Consider the following 18277-nt stretch of genomic DNA (forward strand, 5'->3'; position numbering starts at 1 on the left):
AGCAACAACCAATCACAGTCAGAGGATGCACTGTTCTCTGCAGTGATTGGTCGCTACTTCTGCGCCGCTGCTAGATTTCCAATGCTGGACGGAACAGACTGTGTTGACCGACAGCGGCTTCCGCCAATCAGAAACTTCTGAAAAGCAGCATTGGCCAATTGGAAGAGACCAGGAAGAGGGCTTGATTTCGGGGTCAACAGCATGGCGGCGTGCTTAGGACTTAGGAAAGTATGACAGATACGTAATGAGTGTCAACAGCGCTATTTAAATTGTACAGCGAACATGTCAACCGTGTGTTATTCCATTCAATAGTACCACACCCTCTTACTCATTGATTAAGCCTCCCTCTTGTTGCTCCTGTAAGCACGTCGTTGTAACCCACTCTAGTTATTATCAGATCAGACCGGGATGTCGGGTAGTAACGTTTGGGCTCGTAGCCGGGACAGGTTGAGAAGGTTCCCGGAACTTCTAACCCAGTGCGGGGCGGAGGTGAGTCCGGGGTCCGAGACGGAAGGGGTCCGAACTGGGAGACTCGGTGCGCGCTTAGAAAGTAACTTTATTAATCATGATTTTGAATATGCATCAATGGGGATAATTCGCGTGCTAGTTATGTGTGCATTGCATTGGATCTGTTCGTCTTGTTGCAGGCAGCTGCTTATGGGAAGTGCGTGTCTGCCACCACCACCACTGGGACGCAAGAGCTGAGGAAGGGCCTCTGCGCCCGGGAGTTCGAGGCGCTGAAGAGGTGCTTCGTGTCTGCAGTGAGTCCCCGCCGGCGCCCCCGTGTCTCAGCGCAGCAGTTGTCCTCACATGCTTTTGAAATGTATTTTTAATCCCCGAATTGCCCCTTTTATAGCAACGAGCCTGTGGGCATCGCTGGCTCCCAGGGCACTGATTGGTTAAAATAATGATTTGAGCCTTTTTCTAGTTTTAATACAACTGTACGAGCTGGACTTGTTTTTTATTAATGACTTCATTACAGTGCTTTGAACTAAGTTGTGTAAAAAAAAAAAATGCCCAGACAGCAGTGACTAAAGCAAAAACTGTTGAAAGGCACCTGTAAATATCAACTGCCTTTGGCTGAGAAATACTCCCAAGTAGATGAAAAGCAGCTAACACAGACTGCCTAATTAAAGAATCGGTTATAGGGAGACCAAAGGCTGCAGAGGTGTCTGTGGCAGCTTTTCTTTCCTGCATCAGATCGGTTTTTGTTTACCTCTCGTCTCTCTGCAGGCCAAGAAGAGTGTGAAATAAATCACAGCGATCTCTGACTGCAATGAGAAGAGATGCAAAGGAAGACCTGGGTTTCCCTGAACTGGAATCCATGTGAATTTGCAACCACATCCAGACCAAAGACACTGGAAATGGTCTCTACTTGAATGCCCACATTGTACACCCCGGGATTTGCTTCGGTTTGATAATGTATAGAGTAGTGCATGTGAATAAATACAGCTCATTTTGTAAAAAGGCTTTTTTTATTATTTGTAAGGATTGTGCTTTTACAATTCATTAAAAAAATAAAACATTAAATTTCCCGGAGTAGTAAATCTGGTAACGCAGGGGGAAATTGCATGAAAGTCCTTGTAAATCCAAAGCATTGACCATTAATCATTTAAAAATAAAACGAGGGGGAAAATCCTTAATGTATAGGGCATACAACAAAGTGAGATATGAACTGGGTCTGAAACAGGAGATGAAAGTCCAGTTCATTAGTGTCAAACACGACCCTGCCCTGCCACTGAAATTAAACAAATTAAGCGCATTAATACATCACACATGGCTGGAGCTGCGATAAACCCAGCGCTCTCATTACAAGGCCCCTGTACCCCATGCCTGAAAAGTGAACACCCCTCATTAGCGCAATGTTAATGACTAAAAGGCAGTAAAACCTGTCACTAACGACTTCGGATCAGCATGCTGGCCAAGCAGGTTCGCAATTAGAAACAGGTTGTTAATGCAGGAATTCTCTGCTGGGGCCAAAAGGTTTGTGTTTGAAATGCTGCACCTTGGCAGTGTCTCGGTTTCCCCCTCACAAGTCTGTTTTTTCAGACCACAGCTAATTATGATTTTCCAATCCATTAGACACTTTCTTCTCAACCAAAATTACACACAAACAGGAGAGCGCATTTTTGCCGTTTAGTGAAACCTTTAACCATCTACATTTATTTAGTCGCTGCAATCGGTCTTTCTGCTTTTTCTTTTGGCAGAGTCTTTATCCAAGGTGACTTGTGCACCAAAATACAAGTACATTAACAAGAAAGTGGGAAAGCTTACAGTGCAAAATGTACATAGTGCAGTGGTTTAATAAAACACCCTGATACATACTTGTTTATTACTCTCATCAGCCCATTAAAAGAACTGAATAGGTACTAGGCCATTCAATAGGATTTATTCTGTTGATTTAAAATGGTTCTGCTCTCATAGTGTATTGCATTTCACACCCTTGTGCTTCCCTATTCTGGTCAGGACAAAGACGGGCAGTTTAGGATTGTCATAGTGTAGTTGGTTTTAAACTAGACGAAGGGGGACAATATAAAATGTGCCACATCCAAGAGAAACACCATAATCAAAAGCATTCCTTTTCAAAATAGTTTATTGTTTTACAATAAATTGTTTTCAGCTTCTAGCAAATCATTTTTTAAAGACCCTTTAAAGAAAGAACACAGGAACCACCCTTCCAAACCCGTGAACCAATTTCAGAAACAAACCGTACATTTAATTTGCTCCGAAATCCCAAAAGCCCAGATCGTTGTAATGTAACAGTTTCATCCTTAGTTCTGTGTTTTCTTAAGTAAAATGCAAACAAATTGGTAGTTTTATTAGTTTGGAAAATACAGAAAATTATCTAAATACAATTTTGCCAAGCTTTTGAGAAATCAGTAGTTACTGTTCATCAATGGGATAAAAGCTTTTTCTGGAACTCAAACTTGACTGTGTGGTTCTCAATTGAGATCTGGGAGAGTTTGGGGGTTTTAACACAAGTCCCCAACAATACTGACTTTAAACCCACATCCAAGTGATCAAACCATTTAATTCAACACCAAATTGCACTTACAAATAAGAACCACTTACATTATTAAACCCTAAACAATGTTCACCACAGGAGTTCAGCCTTTTCCTACAGTAACAAACAGAGGATGCTAGGAAAACAACAGTGGAGTCTCAATGCACAGCTCACAGGAAGAGGAAGGAATTTGGGATGGTTGTGCAGGAGTGGATAACAGCAGGTTATCACTGTATACACAAAGCACAAACAACACCAATGCAAACACATTCCCAGAGTTATTCAACATGAGCGGACCCATGCTGCGATTGTGCATCCTTCAAATCAACAGAGGTACAAGCCTTGATTGTATTCAAACATAAGGCAAAAGAAAGGAATACAAATCGTAGAAGGATCCCTGAACATATTTATGATACTGCCTACACAAGTTACTTGTTTGCACAGTGAGCCTTGAATTGCACATCACCAGATCAAGTACGGTTCCAGAAGCTGCTGGTCCAGTTTGATTTCTAAATTGCTGGGAGCCGATTTTAACACTATTGGAGACTGAGGCACAGAGCGGTATTCCTATACAAAACAGAAACAGTACAGTATATATAGCACAATGAACTAAAAACTCTGAAGAACATTGGAATTACAATAAGGCACTAAAGATACACAGAGCATTCGGAGCACAATGTGGAATGTAAGGAGAGATTATGGACCATTAAACAATTTGCCTGGGTGGAGCCTAAACTGCACGAATACAATAGCTTGTCTTACTTGCTCCATAAAGATTAACACTATTTGTCTTGGGTTGGAAATGCTCGGTGTTCTGTGGATTCTAGCTCTGTAGGAGAAAAAGCTAACAAAAGCTGCCTGGTCTTTTGAGGGTACACAAGTTCTGATGTTTCTGCTTTTGGACTTTCTTTTTCAGAAGGGTTCAAGTACAAGCCAGAAGTGTGCAAGGTCAGAGCAGACATACCTGCTTCATTAGTCATGGTGTCCAAAAGCTACATCAAATCAAAGCAGTTGTTGTGATCATGGCAAAAAAAAAAAATCACACTAAACGTTTCCGAAGTCTTCACTTCAGCGCTTTATGTCTGTCATGAACTCGGAAAACAAACTCTGTTCTCTCTCCAATCTATTGTATAGTTCTGCAGATATCCCATCAGAGCAAGCAGCTTTTTACAGAGAAGCAGAATAATATGAATGTCCTTGATCTCCTTAAAAGGACGTTTTTAAATTAATAATAACAATAATAACAACAACAATAATAATAAAGGATGTCCTAATTAACTAAGTGAAGAACAGTAATCCAGAAGTATTTTTGCACCAGAAAAAAATCACAGTATCAGGATCACTATGGTTAACTCTCTATCTTCAGCAGTTTTGTTTCTGCCGTTTATGCTTCTGCAGTCGGATGACCAGAATACAGACCAATTGGCCCAATTCACACAGTGCCGTGTCCATCTGAATGGATCTGGGGATTTTCATTAAGGTTGCTGTGAATGGACTATTATACATTCTATTCAAATCCAGATGAACAACATGGAGGAAAAAACAACCACCAAAGAGTTGTTGCAAATGGACACAGAAGAGACTATAAACAACTGGAACATGATGCAAAAGCAGAGAAAGAGAATGAAAAAAGTCACTCATATACAACATTTTTATTCTCCTGGAATCCACAATTGGAGGCACAAGATCTGAACTAAAACCCAGAGATTATGAACTTCAATGCAAAAGCTTACGAAATATTAAAATGTAACAAATTAGGTCTAAGATTGCACCTCTGTGTTTTTATTTCCAGATGTCTAACAAAAAAAAAAAAAACAGGGGTGCAATCTTAGACCTAATTTGGTCCAAAACAAAAAATAAAGGAATGCGTTACCTTCTTCTCTGCCTGTTCTGTATGTGTGTACTAAACATCTGCTAAAAGCTACATTAAACATATATACATATGAGAGAGGGAGAATTAAAAATCCATTAAACTAATCAATTTCTCACCACTTTGGCATTTTTATTGATAGATGTTCCCTTACAACCTAATGACAGAGTTCAGGGAATTCTAAACTACAAGGTACTGATCCGGTGGGAGAATTCTGCCACATAGCAGAGTATCTGCCGATGTGACCAACAGGCACAGGAATGTTGGTATCTTGGGGACTACACTTTAATGACTCTGGGTTACTCTACCCTATCCTTAGTATTTATCAGACTGACTGACAACACGAGACCAACCGATTTCAATGAAAATGTCATTTTTTTTATTTTTTATTCACGATTTGAAGAATTTAAAGTCTTTTATAAAAACAATCCAGTTTCGGCAACCTTGTAGTAAAAGATCTGTGGATATAGCGAACAGCACTGAGGATTTAAGCAATTTCTTTGACACAGGACTGACTGTGGAGTTTATGCACCGAAGTGCCATTGTCTGTGCCTGGAAATGTTAAGAAATGTCACAAAGCTTTTGGAATGTTTTAGTCACTCAATCGGGTCAGAGCTAATTGTTGGAGGAGGAGAATTTGGAGTCAGAGAAAAGTACACAAAGTATGGTCAGTGTGTGGATTTGGAGCGACACTGCTAAAACAAAATGTCCTCCCATTGCAAACACGTGACACTTTATAATGTTGCCTACTGTACTCAAGAGCTACTGAGATTTTAGCTCTTAGTTGACTTATTTTTTTGTGGTCGAGGACAACAATTAAAGCTGACTGATATGAATGAAGTTAAGTGCTGGACTTCGAACGCCAACGTTTTACCCAGAACACTCCACTGCAAGATTTGGCCAATATGTAACAGCCCTTGTAAATTACCCACAAGTCACACTGACAGAAGAGAGCAGGTTCCGGTATCTCAAATCAATATGCTGATCATGTTGTGATAACGGATGTGAAGCACTTGACTATTGTCGAGCAAATGGATTCTCCTCAGGGTGAACTGCTCTTATGCTGAAATCTTGCCCTGTTAGGAAGAACCATTTCAGTTGTTGGCAGCTACTGCAGATGCTACAAGCGAAGAATAATGTGGGAGAAGCCGGAACCATGTGGAACAGGCAACTTAAGGAGCTCAGGGCATTTGGTATTGAGGCTTGGGTTCCCCAAAAGCACAACTGCCTCGGTGTTGTGCGTTGGCAGTGCAGAGGTCCCGGGTTTTGGTGAGGCATGCATTATCTCTCTCTCTCAGGCTCTGGTGCTTGTTTGATCTGCCGGGTGTGAACGAGGGCCCCCCCCAGCAGCTGGCCTTCCAGGGCAGCATGCAGGTCCGACCCCCCCAGCTCCAACAGGGGCTCCAGTCCCGGGACCCCCACGGCATCCACCTCTCGCCGTCTCCTCTTCAGGTCCATGCCCCCCAGGTCTCTGGGGGGATTTTCCTTGGGAACCCACTCCTGCTGCTGCCTCATGTCCAGGCCTTCTTCCTTTTTGGGCAACTGCCTTTCATCCATTTGTGCCTCCTTCTTGGCTGCTGGCTCTTGCTTTAGCTGGGTGTCTTCTTTTAGGTCCCGTCCACCATTTTTCATGGGTTCCTGCCTTTCTGCTGCCGCCACCTCCTCCCTGGCCTTGGCCTCCACAGCCACCTCCCTGGCTCTGGCATCCGCCGCCACCTCCCTGGCCACGGCCTTGGCTTCTGCCTCCCTGGCCCTGGCCTTGGCTTCCTCCAACGCCTTCTGGGCCTCCCTGGCACGCTGGAGTTGTTCAGCTCTCTCCTTTTCTCTCTCTTGGTCTTGTCTCTCCACATGGTCCGCTTTCCTATCCGGCGGCCCTTCTGCCCCGCCTACCTGCTGCTCATGCTTGGCTTTGGGCTTGATTTCTTCTGCTGAAGGCTGCTTTGGCCCCAGAGGCACCCCTCTCGCTCCCAACTCTCTCTGCCCACCTGCTGCCACCTCAGCTTTCATGTCCGGTCTTGCCTCATGTTGATGGGCATCACTGGCTTCCCTGTGCTGCTGCTGCTGCTGCTGCTGCTGCTGCTGCTGTTGATGCTGTTGATGCTGTTGATGCTGTTGATGCTGTTGATGCTGTTGATGCTGTTGATGCTGTTCCCGCTGCGCCTTGCCAGGCTGGTCCTCAAGAAGCCCCTGATTGCCATTCACTGGCTTGGGAGCAGAGTCTGGGTGTGCCACCTTGGGCTTCTCATCTTTGCTCCCCCCGCCCTGAGAGTCACCGTGTATGGCCTGCTCCACATCATGGTGGTCAGAGTTGTCGTCGTGGGCAGGTTTGTTCTGGTGTTGCACCACAGCACCTGGGAGCTCATTGCCGTTAGGATGCCCATCCCGCTCCTCAACTCCCAGAGCGGCACCTCTTCCTGCTCCCACCTGCCTATCCACACCCCCACCCTGGGCATCTGGAACTTCGTTTTCCTCGTTCTCCCCCGGCTTCTCCTCCCCTGGGCCCACCTGACCCTCTGGAAGTCCCTCTGTGAAGAACAAGACACACACAGCGCTCTTTACTTCACTTTTCCACAGAATTCCAGATTCAATATGATGGACAATCAAACAATAACTGCTCACCAACCAATTGATATTGTAGTGTTTTATAGACATTACAATTTGATAAATGGTTATCAACTAGAACAGCAAGCATTCTGCAACCCTCCTAAACTGATATAGGCCTGATCATGAAGCATAATTCAGTTACAGTTGAATTGCCAATTGACATACTCAACTTTAAAATACGTTTTGTTTTTTTTGTTTTGTTTTTTGTCTCAAACACTGCTTGGTTTCAGTAGCTCGGTGGGAATTATACACAAATCAGACAGTTGCTATACTGAGAATCCTATTAAACCTTATTACCAAAAATAAATACAAATTACATGAATGCCCAAGATGATCTGTTGTCCTCGAAATAAACTTTAAACACAATTATATGAAAAAAAAAACAAGCCATCCACCCACCCTACATCTGTTGAAAGAGTTCATACACTATCAAGTTCTCTGGTTAAAAGTGGGACCCATCTGGGATGCTTTCCACGGCCATGTTACCAGGGAAAGAGCAGGGGCCCTCTAGATCAGCATTGGCGAGTGAACGTTACCTGGGGGATGCTCCTCCTCTCCATCCTGTTTTTGCAGGTGGATCTCCTTGTGCTGCTCTTGGATGACGGCCAGCAGCTTCTCTTGCTGGTCTAGGAGCCTCTTCTGCTGCTCCTGCTGCTCCTTGATCACCTGCAGCAGCACATTGTGGTCCAGTTTGCCCTCCCGCTCGGCCTCTGAGGGGAACACAAGGGGAGAGAGTGGTGTGAGAACCAGAGGATACCGACCAAGGGGGAACGAGAGGCCGTGTAGTGCTCTGGGAGCGATTACATGAAGACGGGGGGTGAGCAGTTGAGAGGTAAGCTCAGCGGCAACGATGAGAGACAGAATGGTCACACAGCAGGGTAAACAAGTCGAGAGGAGGTTAGAATCTTTGCTACATGGGCAATTAATTGTATTTGTTGCCTCTGTGGTCAGTCTTGGAGTGGAGTGCTTATTTAGTTGAACTGAACTCTTCTGAATGCGCGTGATGGCTGCTCACATCTAGTTGTATGAATTAAACATCAATTCTGAGGTTAACGAGAGGATGGAGTGAGGGGGGGAAGGGTGTGTGAAATCCATACCTGCTACCAGCCTTTTAATCTCTGGGGCAGAGGTCCATTGCAAAGCATAGGGAAAGAAAGAGTACAGGATGTCTTAAAACAGTCCCCCGAAGATCTTTAAGGTATTTTCTTTAGGAAGTCAAAGAAAGAAACCGAACACGCTTGAGCTTCAGCTTCTATATCCCAAATTAACACACTACCATTCAGTTTAGTTTCTGTGTTGATCAGGATTCACTTTTCCCCATTTAGCCTAAAAACTTAGCTTGATTGCTAATGTGATGAGCATTACAAGGACGTTCTCCTCAGTAATGGTTCAGCCATGTTAGGTAGGGGAAATTGTAAATGATAAATAAACTGTTCACTATAGTTACCGCCATATACGATCTCCTTAATATATTCAACTAAGTAGGTATTTCTCCCCCCCATTTTCTTTTTTAAATTACTAGCAGAGTGATTGCAACCCTTAAACTACCATCATCTGTGAACTGCTGTCAAGAATAATTTTCCAAATCAAAGTACTGATTGATAAAGGTGAACCACATAATAAATAAATAAAATAACCAAATTAAAATAAAAACATAGCAAAGAGTGAATAAACACTTCAAATCTCCCCTTTCCCTTTCCTGTTATAAAACATGGAAATCCCCTTCAGTTTGTAAAACCTACTGAGGCGCACACCAACACACTGAAACAAACCATAACCACTCCCAACATAACTCACCAACCTGTATGATCAGGCCTGGAGGCTCAGGACAAAACACTGAGAATAAAACCTTATGTATTGAAATCTAAACTACATAAAAACAAAAACAATTATAAATCTCAATACCCCTCCCCGCAAAAAACGAGAACAAAACTAACAATAAAAAACAGTAGGACATGAATGGTTCCCACAGAATGCCCTGGAGGCCTCGCCAACAGAGAAGCCATGTCACAGCTGGCTAACTGACACAGAACTAATTTAGCAAAGCCTCTTCGGGGCGATGCGCTTTCCAATCAGATTCTCAGAAATTAGTATATCTTATAAGACTGAGCAATCTTGACAAAGTGCTCAGGAACATGAAGTGCTCTCCTCCGCACTGCACTACCAGACCAACCCTGGAAATGGGCAACAGGAGGCTGGAGTCACGCGAGGACAGTGTGGCCACCGAGAGCAAAGCAACCCCGTAGTGCCTTTTCAATTCGGAGAGGAATCTCAGAGCAAGCACGCATACAGACTGTCATAAATGAAGCCGTCGTGAGTTTTTTTTATTTTACACAGCTGCGACAATATTTCAACTGGAAATAAACAAACTCATTAAAGACGGTTCGAGACGGCCCCCTCATTGAGGCCCGACTCGATGGCTTTCTCCATCCACCGGAACATCGTCCGCCTCCCTCTCCGTGAAGGTCATTTCCAATGGAGGTGAGGACGGCCCACTCAGACTGCTTTCACAGCTCATTTACTCTCGCTAAACACATCTTCATCTATCTGTCTGACCCAGACCCGCGGCGACACACTTCTCAGCCTCGCAGGTTCTTCATTCTGGGCTGCTCCTCAACCCCCCCCCACCCCCAGGCCACAATAACTTCACAACACTGCACAGCCCATTCATTACACGCTGCCTACAGCCACACGGCCACTGTACTTTCATCCCATTTCCTTTGTTCCTCAATTAGTCATTTATGAAAAGGAATAAACATTACCCATCAAGCAAACTAGAACAAAAGCCCAACTAAAAAAAAAAGATAGTGTTTTTCTGTCCCCACAAACATCTAAATAAAGAATAAATAAATAAATGGCATAACAATCACATACTAAAACAGAGAATATCTCCACCGTATCCAGCGTTTATTTGGCACCTTCTGAAGGTCTTGGCAGCACTAAAAGGTCACAGCCTGCCCAGCCACACTCACCGTCCATCTTGTCCTCCTGTCCTGTCTCCTTCACCTCGGGGTTTCTCTCTTCTCTGTCCTCCGGAGCCAAGACCTCCCCTCCCTGCCCATGATCCTCTGCTTCAGGGGGCGGCTGATCACCTGAACCAGACAATGTGTGGCTTAATGCATTCAGCATTTCCCTGACTTTACTGTTATTAAGTCTCCTGTCTATTAAAGACTGGGAAAGGGGATGACTTCCATTTATAAAACAGTGTCGCTACAGCATTCACACACACACAGAATCAACCAACAAAGACCCACCTCTCCCTGCTGGCTGCTCCGGGGCCTTGTCCACTACTGCAGGCTTCAGCCCTTCATGCTCTTTCTCAATCGACGCCTGTTGCTTCCCGGCCCCATCGAGGTCCTTGTAAGCTGGCTTCTCCACCTTTCCTTGCTGCCCCTCCTTCCTATCCTGGTCTTCTTGCCCGGGCTCGGCCACCTTCCCCTTGGCGTGCTCACCCGGCTTCAAGTCCCCTTCTTTCTCTTTGTGCACCTCCACTGCCTGGGCGCCCTGTTCCACCACGGCCTCCTTCTGCTCCCCATCCTGGGCCCCCACTTGCTCCTGCCCTGCCCCCTTGTCACCTTCCAGTTCTCTCTTCTCCTCCAGCTCCTCCTTGTCTTTACTCTGGTCCACCATCACCTCGTCGTGAGGGATAGGCGGCTCGTGGCGATGGGCTTCTCCGACCGGTTGGGCCATACCTTCCAAATATACAAACAGACATTTCAGTATCACTCTTTTCATCATCATCCTTTCACAACAGTTAGTCGCACCATCTGTGCCTCATAAACAGTCTACATCCACAAGCCAACACTGACATCACCAAGAACAGGAGGTGAAGGGCAGGGATGAAGAGGGCTGCTTCAGTGAGCGTGTCCACCCTCATGGGCCTGCAGGGGGATTGGTTAGGGTACAGGTTAATGTCACTGGAGATTTCCATGGCCATTGGTGCAACATTACCTGCATCAGGCCGGTCTAACTGGACCTCCTCCTCCTTCTTCTTCCTCTCTGGGATCTCCACTGGACCCTTGATCTGGGGGGGTTCTGCCGGCTCCCTCTCGCCCTGCGCCACCTCCCCGGGAGGATTAGGCTTCTTTTGCCCATCGTCGTTGTCAGGCACCACTGGGTTCTCAACTGCAAGGCAGATCAGAGATGCACTGAATACCAGTTTGACAGGTAATAGGTACCGAACAAAAAACATGTAAAGTGTTGGTCCTGTGTTTCATGAGCTGAAATGAAAGATCCCAGACGCACAAAAAGCGTATTTCTCTCACATTTTTGTACACAGATCTGTTGACATCCCTTTAGAATGTGTATAAAACTTAAAGAACGCTAAAATATTATGTCAAAAGTCAGAATCATCTTTTCAATTTCTTCCTTTGTGTGTGAATACATTTAACAGATGAACACAGACATCCAAATCCCATAGAGCACACGTGGAATAAATATTGCCACTAGATGGAAGCACAGACACAGGATTCATTATATTGAAAACCGAGCAAACAAATTTATATAAATCACTGCTTCTAAATTTAAATACAACAAAAAGAATCGCATGATTTATGAGAATCTCTCTCTAAATGCCTGTAGCTGTTTTAAAAGTTTATCCGTACATGCACCCAATGTCCTCTGAAGTGGGAATTTGCCTCGTGTTCAGGGTCAGTGTGTATCATTTTGGGTGCGCTTGGTCTGACCTACACGCTGTATTTCTTATAAGTGTTGGTCGAACTCAAGAGATCTTGGGATTGGCTACTCAAGGTTCCTTCCTCCCTTAATACAGCACATATGGATAAAGAGGTATAAGAAAAAGTGCCAGTTTTAATTATGAATCACAACCAAGACTCACTAGGAGACGCTGAAGATCGACAGAACAGGTTGTATTTAATCTTTTTTTTATATATATTTAAGTTCCAACCAACATTTTTGGTTTTGATCAACCAAAATTAAAAATCAGATTGTATGAAAACAAAACAAATTACAGCCTTTGATCCGAATATGTATTCTTCAGGAAATCCTGTGTTTGGGCAGCCAAAGACAATCTCCTGTGCATACACACAAACACAGTCAGTCCAAATCACTGGCTCTCATAAACCTCACGCACACATCCAGTTTGATTAAACAAGTACACAGAAATCACCATGGTGCCCAGTGAAAAAGTGCTGTTTAAAACATGTATAAACTCGGCCCCACAGTTGGGCGCCCGTCTCTCCCCATCTCGGAGCAGCTATCTGCTCAGCAGGGAGCGAAATTAAAATCATTGTAAGGACAGGCATTAGCAGCCGCGTTCACTCTTTACGAGGCATCAAGGGGGCTGCTTTTGGCTGATATTAAACAATTTCACTGGGGATGCGAAATAATCACCTGCAATCTCAGGGTCGTTCGGGGTAGCAGTAAAAACGATTCACCTCATTTATTCCAAATGCTTTGCAGAGCTCGTCAGCCGTGCACGTGGACAGAGAGAGAGGCTCTTCAGAGACGGGAGCGGCGAGCGCAGGGCGGCCAGGAGAACGTAGACAGCGAACAGCTTCATTCCCGGCTGCACTACCAGGGATTTAGTCTTGCATGTGAAGGTACTAGGCACTGCAATTGCGTGGTTTCAGAGTAATACACTTTTCTTTTCTTTTTATGTGTTGAAAAAAGGCAGCTGATAAGGAGATGCATTTGTTTGGTGCAGGTCTTGTTCCCCAAAACAGTTTCTGAAACCAAGGGGAGGCGGGAAAGTTGCTCCGATATTTCGTCACAAAAAACGATAAGGCTTTAACACCAGAACCGTTAACTCTTTGCCCGTTAGGCCAGTGGCACGGCCACGCTTTATACCATACAACAGGAACCAGAGCTAAACCCAGTTCCATGAGAAATGCTGTCAGCTGTTATCACTTGAAACGCAAGACTTTAATACAGCTTAACTAGTATTAGCTTGTGTTGCTTTAATTATTGTTTAATTTAAAAACAAAATGTAATTAGGCTTTCCTTGATAGGTAACAGATTTTTTTTTCAGCTGCTGTATGGAGAACTGAACACTCGGCTGTATTTCTTTACAGCTGAAGAAAAAAAAAAAAAAGTACTAGACTGTATATTTCGTACCACCCCAATCTCGGTTACTGTCAGGCTGTCAAAATTGTGCACATCACAGGGAAATAAAACGTGGCATTGAGTTATAAGCCAGGATTCAGATAGGAGGCTAATGGGAAGGAGGAAAAGGAGGGAAGCTTCTCTTCTCCCCCAGTTCTAACCCCTACAAACACACACACACACACACACATTTCCGCACAGCTGCCCTCACCATGGTGGCGTAAACAGGAAACAGGTGTGGAAGTGGGCGTCCTCCGGTGATAAATGGCTCATGTCACTCAGGGAGGGAGAGAGGCAGGACAGAGCGAGAATATTTGCCCTTGGTGTGGTACATCCATCCATGCACTTCTATTATTATACATTTCTTAACGACTCTAAAACAAAGCCTTCCCCACGGATTTATTTTCCTATCCTGCTTCTGCCTCAAACTCTGGATTGGCCCATGTTACTGGGAACCCATATGCGCACTGGATGGTTGGTTTTAGAAATTTTATGATGGACTAGGGGAGGAATTACTTGGGATTGAATTGCCTCGTTATACAAGGAAGCAAGTCCTTGTTAAACTATTCTGTTCTCGTGGGGTCAACCAGCTCGGTTCATCAGAGGAAAAAAAAAAAAAAAAAAGATCTGTCCGAAACTAGAGCACCTTCAGTTGCAGTTACTTGCGTTGCAATGAAGAGCTGATCTTTTTTTTTGTTTTGGGGATTCCAAAAAAGGATATTATAACAAATTATAATAAAAATAATAAATAAAGCATAAAAAATAAATACAAATCGGTAAATACCAGAGATCTTGATAGGCTCTGCCAGCTTGTCCTTGATGGGCAATTCCTCCAAGGCAACAGGGACTTCCACTTTCACTGGCTCACTCGCAGAAATGGACAGTGTGGTGAAGGTGCTGATAACCAGGATCCCCAGGCCTACACACAGCACCAGCTGCGAACACACACAAAGACAAGGCCACAGGTCTAAGAAGGGAGGCACACAGACATGCAACCAGGCATCCTCTACCGCACCGAGACCTCTGGACCAGAAGATCACGTGATGTGTGAGGGCACTCGTGTCACCGGAGAGAGCTGGAGAGAGACATAACCATACAGAGTTGTGGACTAGGGATATACAATTCAAATTCTGGATGGGTAAGAAATGAGCCGGACATGAAGAGAAACCCTGGGCCAGATGACCACATGGTCCTTAAAGCTCTGGTAGGGCAAGACCAGCCAAACTTGGTTCTTGGCCCTGCAGAAACTGGGATGTACTATGTAGTACTCTATTTACTCGATTAACCCCAAATTTCTTAAATGGCCCGGCTGCCGAAGATGACTTGAAAAATTAAGGATTATTTATAACAAAGAAAGGAATGGAGGAGTCAAAATTTGAGATTTCCTGTTCGGGGTTTAGGAAAAAGATAAGGCTGTGTGTGTGTGTGTGTGTGTGTGTGTGTGTGTGTGTGTGTGTGTGTGTGTGTATGTGTGTATGTGTGTGTGTGTGTGTGTGTGTGTGTGTGTGTGTGTGTGTGTGTGTGTGTGTGTGTGTGTGTGTGTGTGTGTGTGTGTGTGTGTGTGTATGTGTTTGAGGGAGGTGGGGGATTGAGAGAGCCCTGCTCTATGGGGTGAGGGTGCAGGTTCACTGCAGCCTCCCCTTGCTGTGCCAGGCTGGCACCGGGACCCTGTGTTCTGGGCAGCGCCGACTGAGGGAGCAGCTGTCTGGCGTGAGCAGGCCCAGGGCTGGCAGGGACACAGACCTTCTCTGGCCAACACTAACATCTGCTCTGCTCCCGAAAACACTTCCAGCCTCCTGCCCGCCCCCAGAATTAAAGCCTGACCCACTGAGTAAACACTGCTGGCCGCCCATTGTCCCACAGCAACTGCGAGGCAGAACTCCACACACGTCCCGGAACAAGGAGGTCAGGGCGAGGGACACGCCAACAACACGGGAGAGCGGCCAGACAGTGCGCCATGTGACGCGCATCACAGATTATAGCGGCAGGGTCAAAAGAGATTTTTTTTTTTTTTTTCTCCCTCACTCTCGTGAACAGGACGTTTTTGCCAGCTATAGTGCTATAATGGTGATCTCCCTCAATAGGTTCCATCCTCTGTATTAACTGTCATGGCAGTTGTAGATCCCGGATCTCCATTTAAACACTGGTGTCAGTTTAAATAGATCATGAGTGGAAAACTAATATTTTGATGTGGATTAGAACAAAGACAGTAAGTAAACAGTCAGTATGGTGAATGTGATTGTAGTGGCCTGTTATTCATCGCCTGCTGTGCATATATAGGAACAGCCGCACCCTTTTCCAGAACTGCGATTCAACTCAGTCCATACGTATTGTGGCTTCGCAATATTCAGTTTGGGCACACAAAGCAGTAAATAGCGCTTACAAATGTGTGTATGTAACAAAAAAAAATTAAGAAAAAAAAACAAACGTTACTGGAATGTGCCTCCTGAACCATCCTGAACAACATCACACAGCTAGTCTCAGTTCTCTTTCTGCAGGGCCCGTTTCACTGGTTCTTACCGGCCCTTTCAACAAGTAATAATAGAGCTCCCTTAAAAAATAATCGTAATTCAGAAAAAAGACAAAATTGCAGCAGCTTTTCAGGGTAAAGGAAGAAAAAACAGTCTGGCAAGTCCCTGCGGCCCCCAGGCGAGATAACAGGAGCCTCTGGCAAAGACGGCAGCAGGCCCTCTGCCAGAGACAGCAGTGTCAGGGAATCAGAGGGCCTTTCCTGTAATTATATCCCTCACTTTTTCCTTTCACAACAAACTTCGTTCCATTATTGCTGCCGTGGCGCTGAGTGACAGGACGCCTCCTCCAGGACTGCAGTGAGCTCCCTCCGCTAGACGGGATAGCCAGACAGACAGCCGGCCGACGAAACCCGAGAGCTGCCTTTGCATCTGGCATGGCACTTCTATTATAACTACTACTATTATTGTTTTTATTAAAAGGTTTTTTTCTTTCTGTAAATGAACTGAAATCCTATTATAGCCGCCTGATATGTACTGTAGCTCTTAATGCATTGAAGGCCGGCATCTTTCACTCTAATGCCAGCAGCAGTAAAAGAATACTGGTGGTATATTTGGTGCCACCTTTGTCGGCCCTCCTTCACTTTCACACGGCAGTTTATGGAGCAATACGCCGCAGACTATTTTCTTTGCATAGAAGCCACAGTCGAGGTTGGAACGCTCCCTATTCATTAATCAAGTGAAGTCCACCCCCAAGAAGAGGAATGCAGAAAATGCACCGTCCTTCTCTAACAGAATGAGAAAAAAAAAAAAAAAAAAAAACCCTTTCACTGCAGATAGAAAAGATCTCTCTATGAACACACACCGGACTAGCCAATAGAAGAGATGCAGGTTTATAATTGGTCTGGGACAATGAGGGCTGTCGTGTTGTCCTTGTCACGGCAGTGTCACATGCTCTCAGATCCCCTGCGCTCGCCTGTCTGTAATGATGCTTCGAGCGCTCAGACCCTGAGCACTGAGCTCCCTATTCATCGCGCTGGCCCTAGAAACGCTGCGGAGAGGACCCGGTCCTGGCAGACGGACAACTTCTAGACCCACTGCCACAATCTAACAACGCTGCCCTTGTGCAAACAACGCCCAGAATATTTCAGATTAAATGTATACATTAATTTAATACACTAAAGAAATATCTGCACGTATTACCGTCAAATAAAACTGACTTTATCAAAGTTTTGGAAAAGAAAACGAAAAAAGTGGATAGCAGTTGGTCTTTGCTGATCAAATGCTTTTAACTGCCATTAACAGAAATGCAGTAATGCATCATTGATCTGGTTAGAAAAATATGGACAATTAAACAAGTTAAAGGGATTGTCTGTGTTTTAAAAACAGTCAAGGATTCAGCCTAATTCCCTTATTTCAATATGTCCTCCAATTCAATCTGACATGGTGAGGGAAGTAACAGTGCAGAAGGACCACAAAATTCCCCTTCAGAGGTCACAACCAGAGTGTACAAGCATCACTGGTTAACATATAGCAGGGACGCACAAACTATGGCCTGGGGACCAAATTGCCCCACAGAAGGGTATGACATAAATAACCTACGAATACATTTAATCTTAAATCACCCAACCCCCGCCCCCCGGACTGCACTTCGCCAGCAGCCGCCCCCCCACAAGTCCAGGGCCGTTTTTTGGTCCCAGTCCGCCCCTGTTGGGATCTGAAGGTGTGCTGAAAGGCACCCAGAACAGATTTGGCCTGTCGATAGGTCAGGCTGAAGCTGTCCGTACCTGAGCCGAGAGCCCGTTCTTGTGGATCTTCTTGTAGATGAGGGCGGGGCAGATGAAGCAGATAAGACTCCCCATGGTGGCCCCAGTCAGTCCCAGGATGGTCTCCACTGAAAAACACACGAACCACCAGGCATTGCGTTTGGGTTACTTAGGTACTTGGCTAGGCTGTTATATTTCATCTCGAGGGATATCAGATGCTGTTGTTTAAGACTTATGCTTCAGAGTGGCGGGCACAAGCTGCCATTGAGGAGTGTGGACACTGGCACAGAATGTATCTGCCAAGGAGAGATGTACTTAATTAAATAAATGGTGGCTGTTAATCTTTTTCGCCCTATTAGCTTAATTGAGGCCTAGAAGTCTCCAGCAGCAGTGACAGGTTAACTTGGCGCTGAATGAATAAGTGATGTCGGAAATGCACACCATCGGTGCTTATTGTTAATTCATTGTGGCAAACGTATGTAGGTGCAGGTGTCGATAACAA

The 18277-nt window shown here is 45.0% G+C and overlaps 2 protein-coding genes across 4 annotated transcripts in view; one reads left to right on the forward strand and one right to left on the reverse strand.

Annotated features, from left to right (window-relative positions):
• The first annotated feature begins 168 nt into the window (after positions 1-168).
• ndufaf8 (NADH:ubiquinone oxidoreductase complex assembly factor 8) lies at positions 169-1530 on the forward strand. The gene is made up of 3 exons (XM_066704478.1): positions 169-489; positions 648-761; positions 1234-1530. Exons 1-3 carry the CDS (start codon positions 409-411, stop codon positions 1252-1254), a joined length of 216 nt encoding a protein of 71 aa, XP_066560575.1. The 5' UTR covers positions 169-408; the 3' UTR covers positions 1255-1530.
• A 1045-nt stretch (positions 1531-2575) lies between these two features.
• The window catches only part of slc38a10 (solute carrier family 38 member 10), a 28873-nt gene continuing 13171 nt past the window's right edge, over positions 2576-18277 (reverse strand). For all 3 annotated transcript variants that reach the window (XM_066704476.1, XM_066704475.1, XM_066704477.1), the window contains 7 exons: positions 17797-17903; positions 14326-14476; positions 11430-11603; positions 10733-11170; positions 10451-10570; positions 8015-8188; positions 2576-7399 (listed from right to left, as the gene is read on the reverse strand). In XM_066704476.1, coding sequence (XP_066560573.1) covers positions 6156-7399; positions 8015-8188; positions 10451-10570; positions 10733-11170; positions 11430-11603; positions 14326-14476; positions 17797-17903 — 2408 coding nt within the window. In that variant the 3' untranslated portion in view covers positions 2576-6155. The remainder of the gene's footprint in view (positions 7400-8014; positions 8189-10450; positions 10571-10732; positions 11171-11429; positions 11604-14325; positions 14477-17796; positions 17904-18277) is intronic.

The sequence above is a fragment of the Amia ocellicauda genome, chromosome 5 (genome assembly GCF_036373705.1).
Source record: "Amia ocellicauda isolate fAmiCal2 chromosome 5, fAmiCal2.hap1, whole genome shotgun sequence".
Classification (NCBI taxonomy): domain Eukaryota; kingdom Metazoa; phylum Chordata; class Actinopteri; order Amiiformes; family Amiidae; genus Amia; species Amia ocellicauda.

Bases quoted from the DNA above. Each gene is read 5' to 3' on its own strand.
- ndufaf8 (XM_066704478.1), top strand. From the start codon at position 409: ATGTCGGGTAGTAACGTTTGGGCTCGTAGCCGGGACAGGTTGAGAAGG. The intron at 490-647 runs GTGAGTCCGGGG...GTCTTGTTGCAG, and splicing joins TAACCCAGTGCGGGGCGGAG to GCAGCTGCTTATGGGAAGTG. The intron at 762-1,233 runs GTGAGTCCCCGC...GTCTCTCTGCAG, and splicing joins AGAGGTGCTTCGTGTCTGCA to GCCAAGAAGAGTGTGAAATA.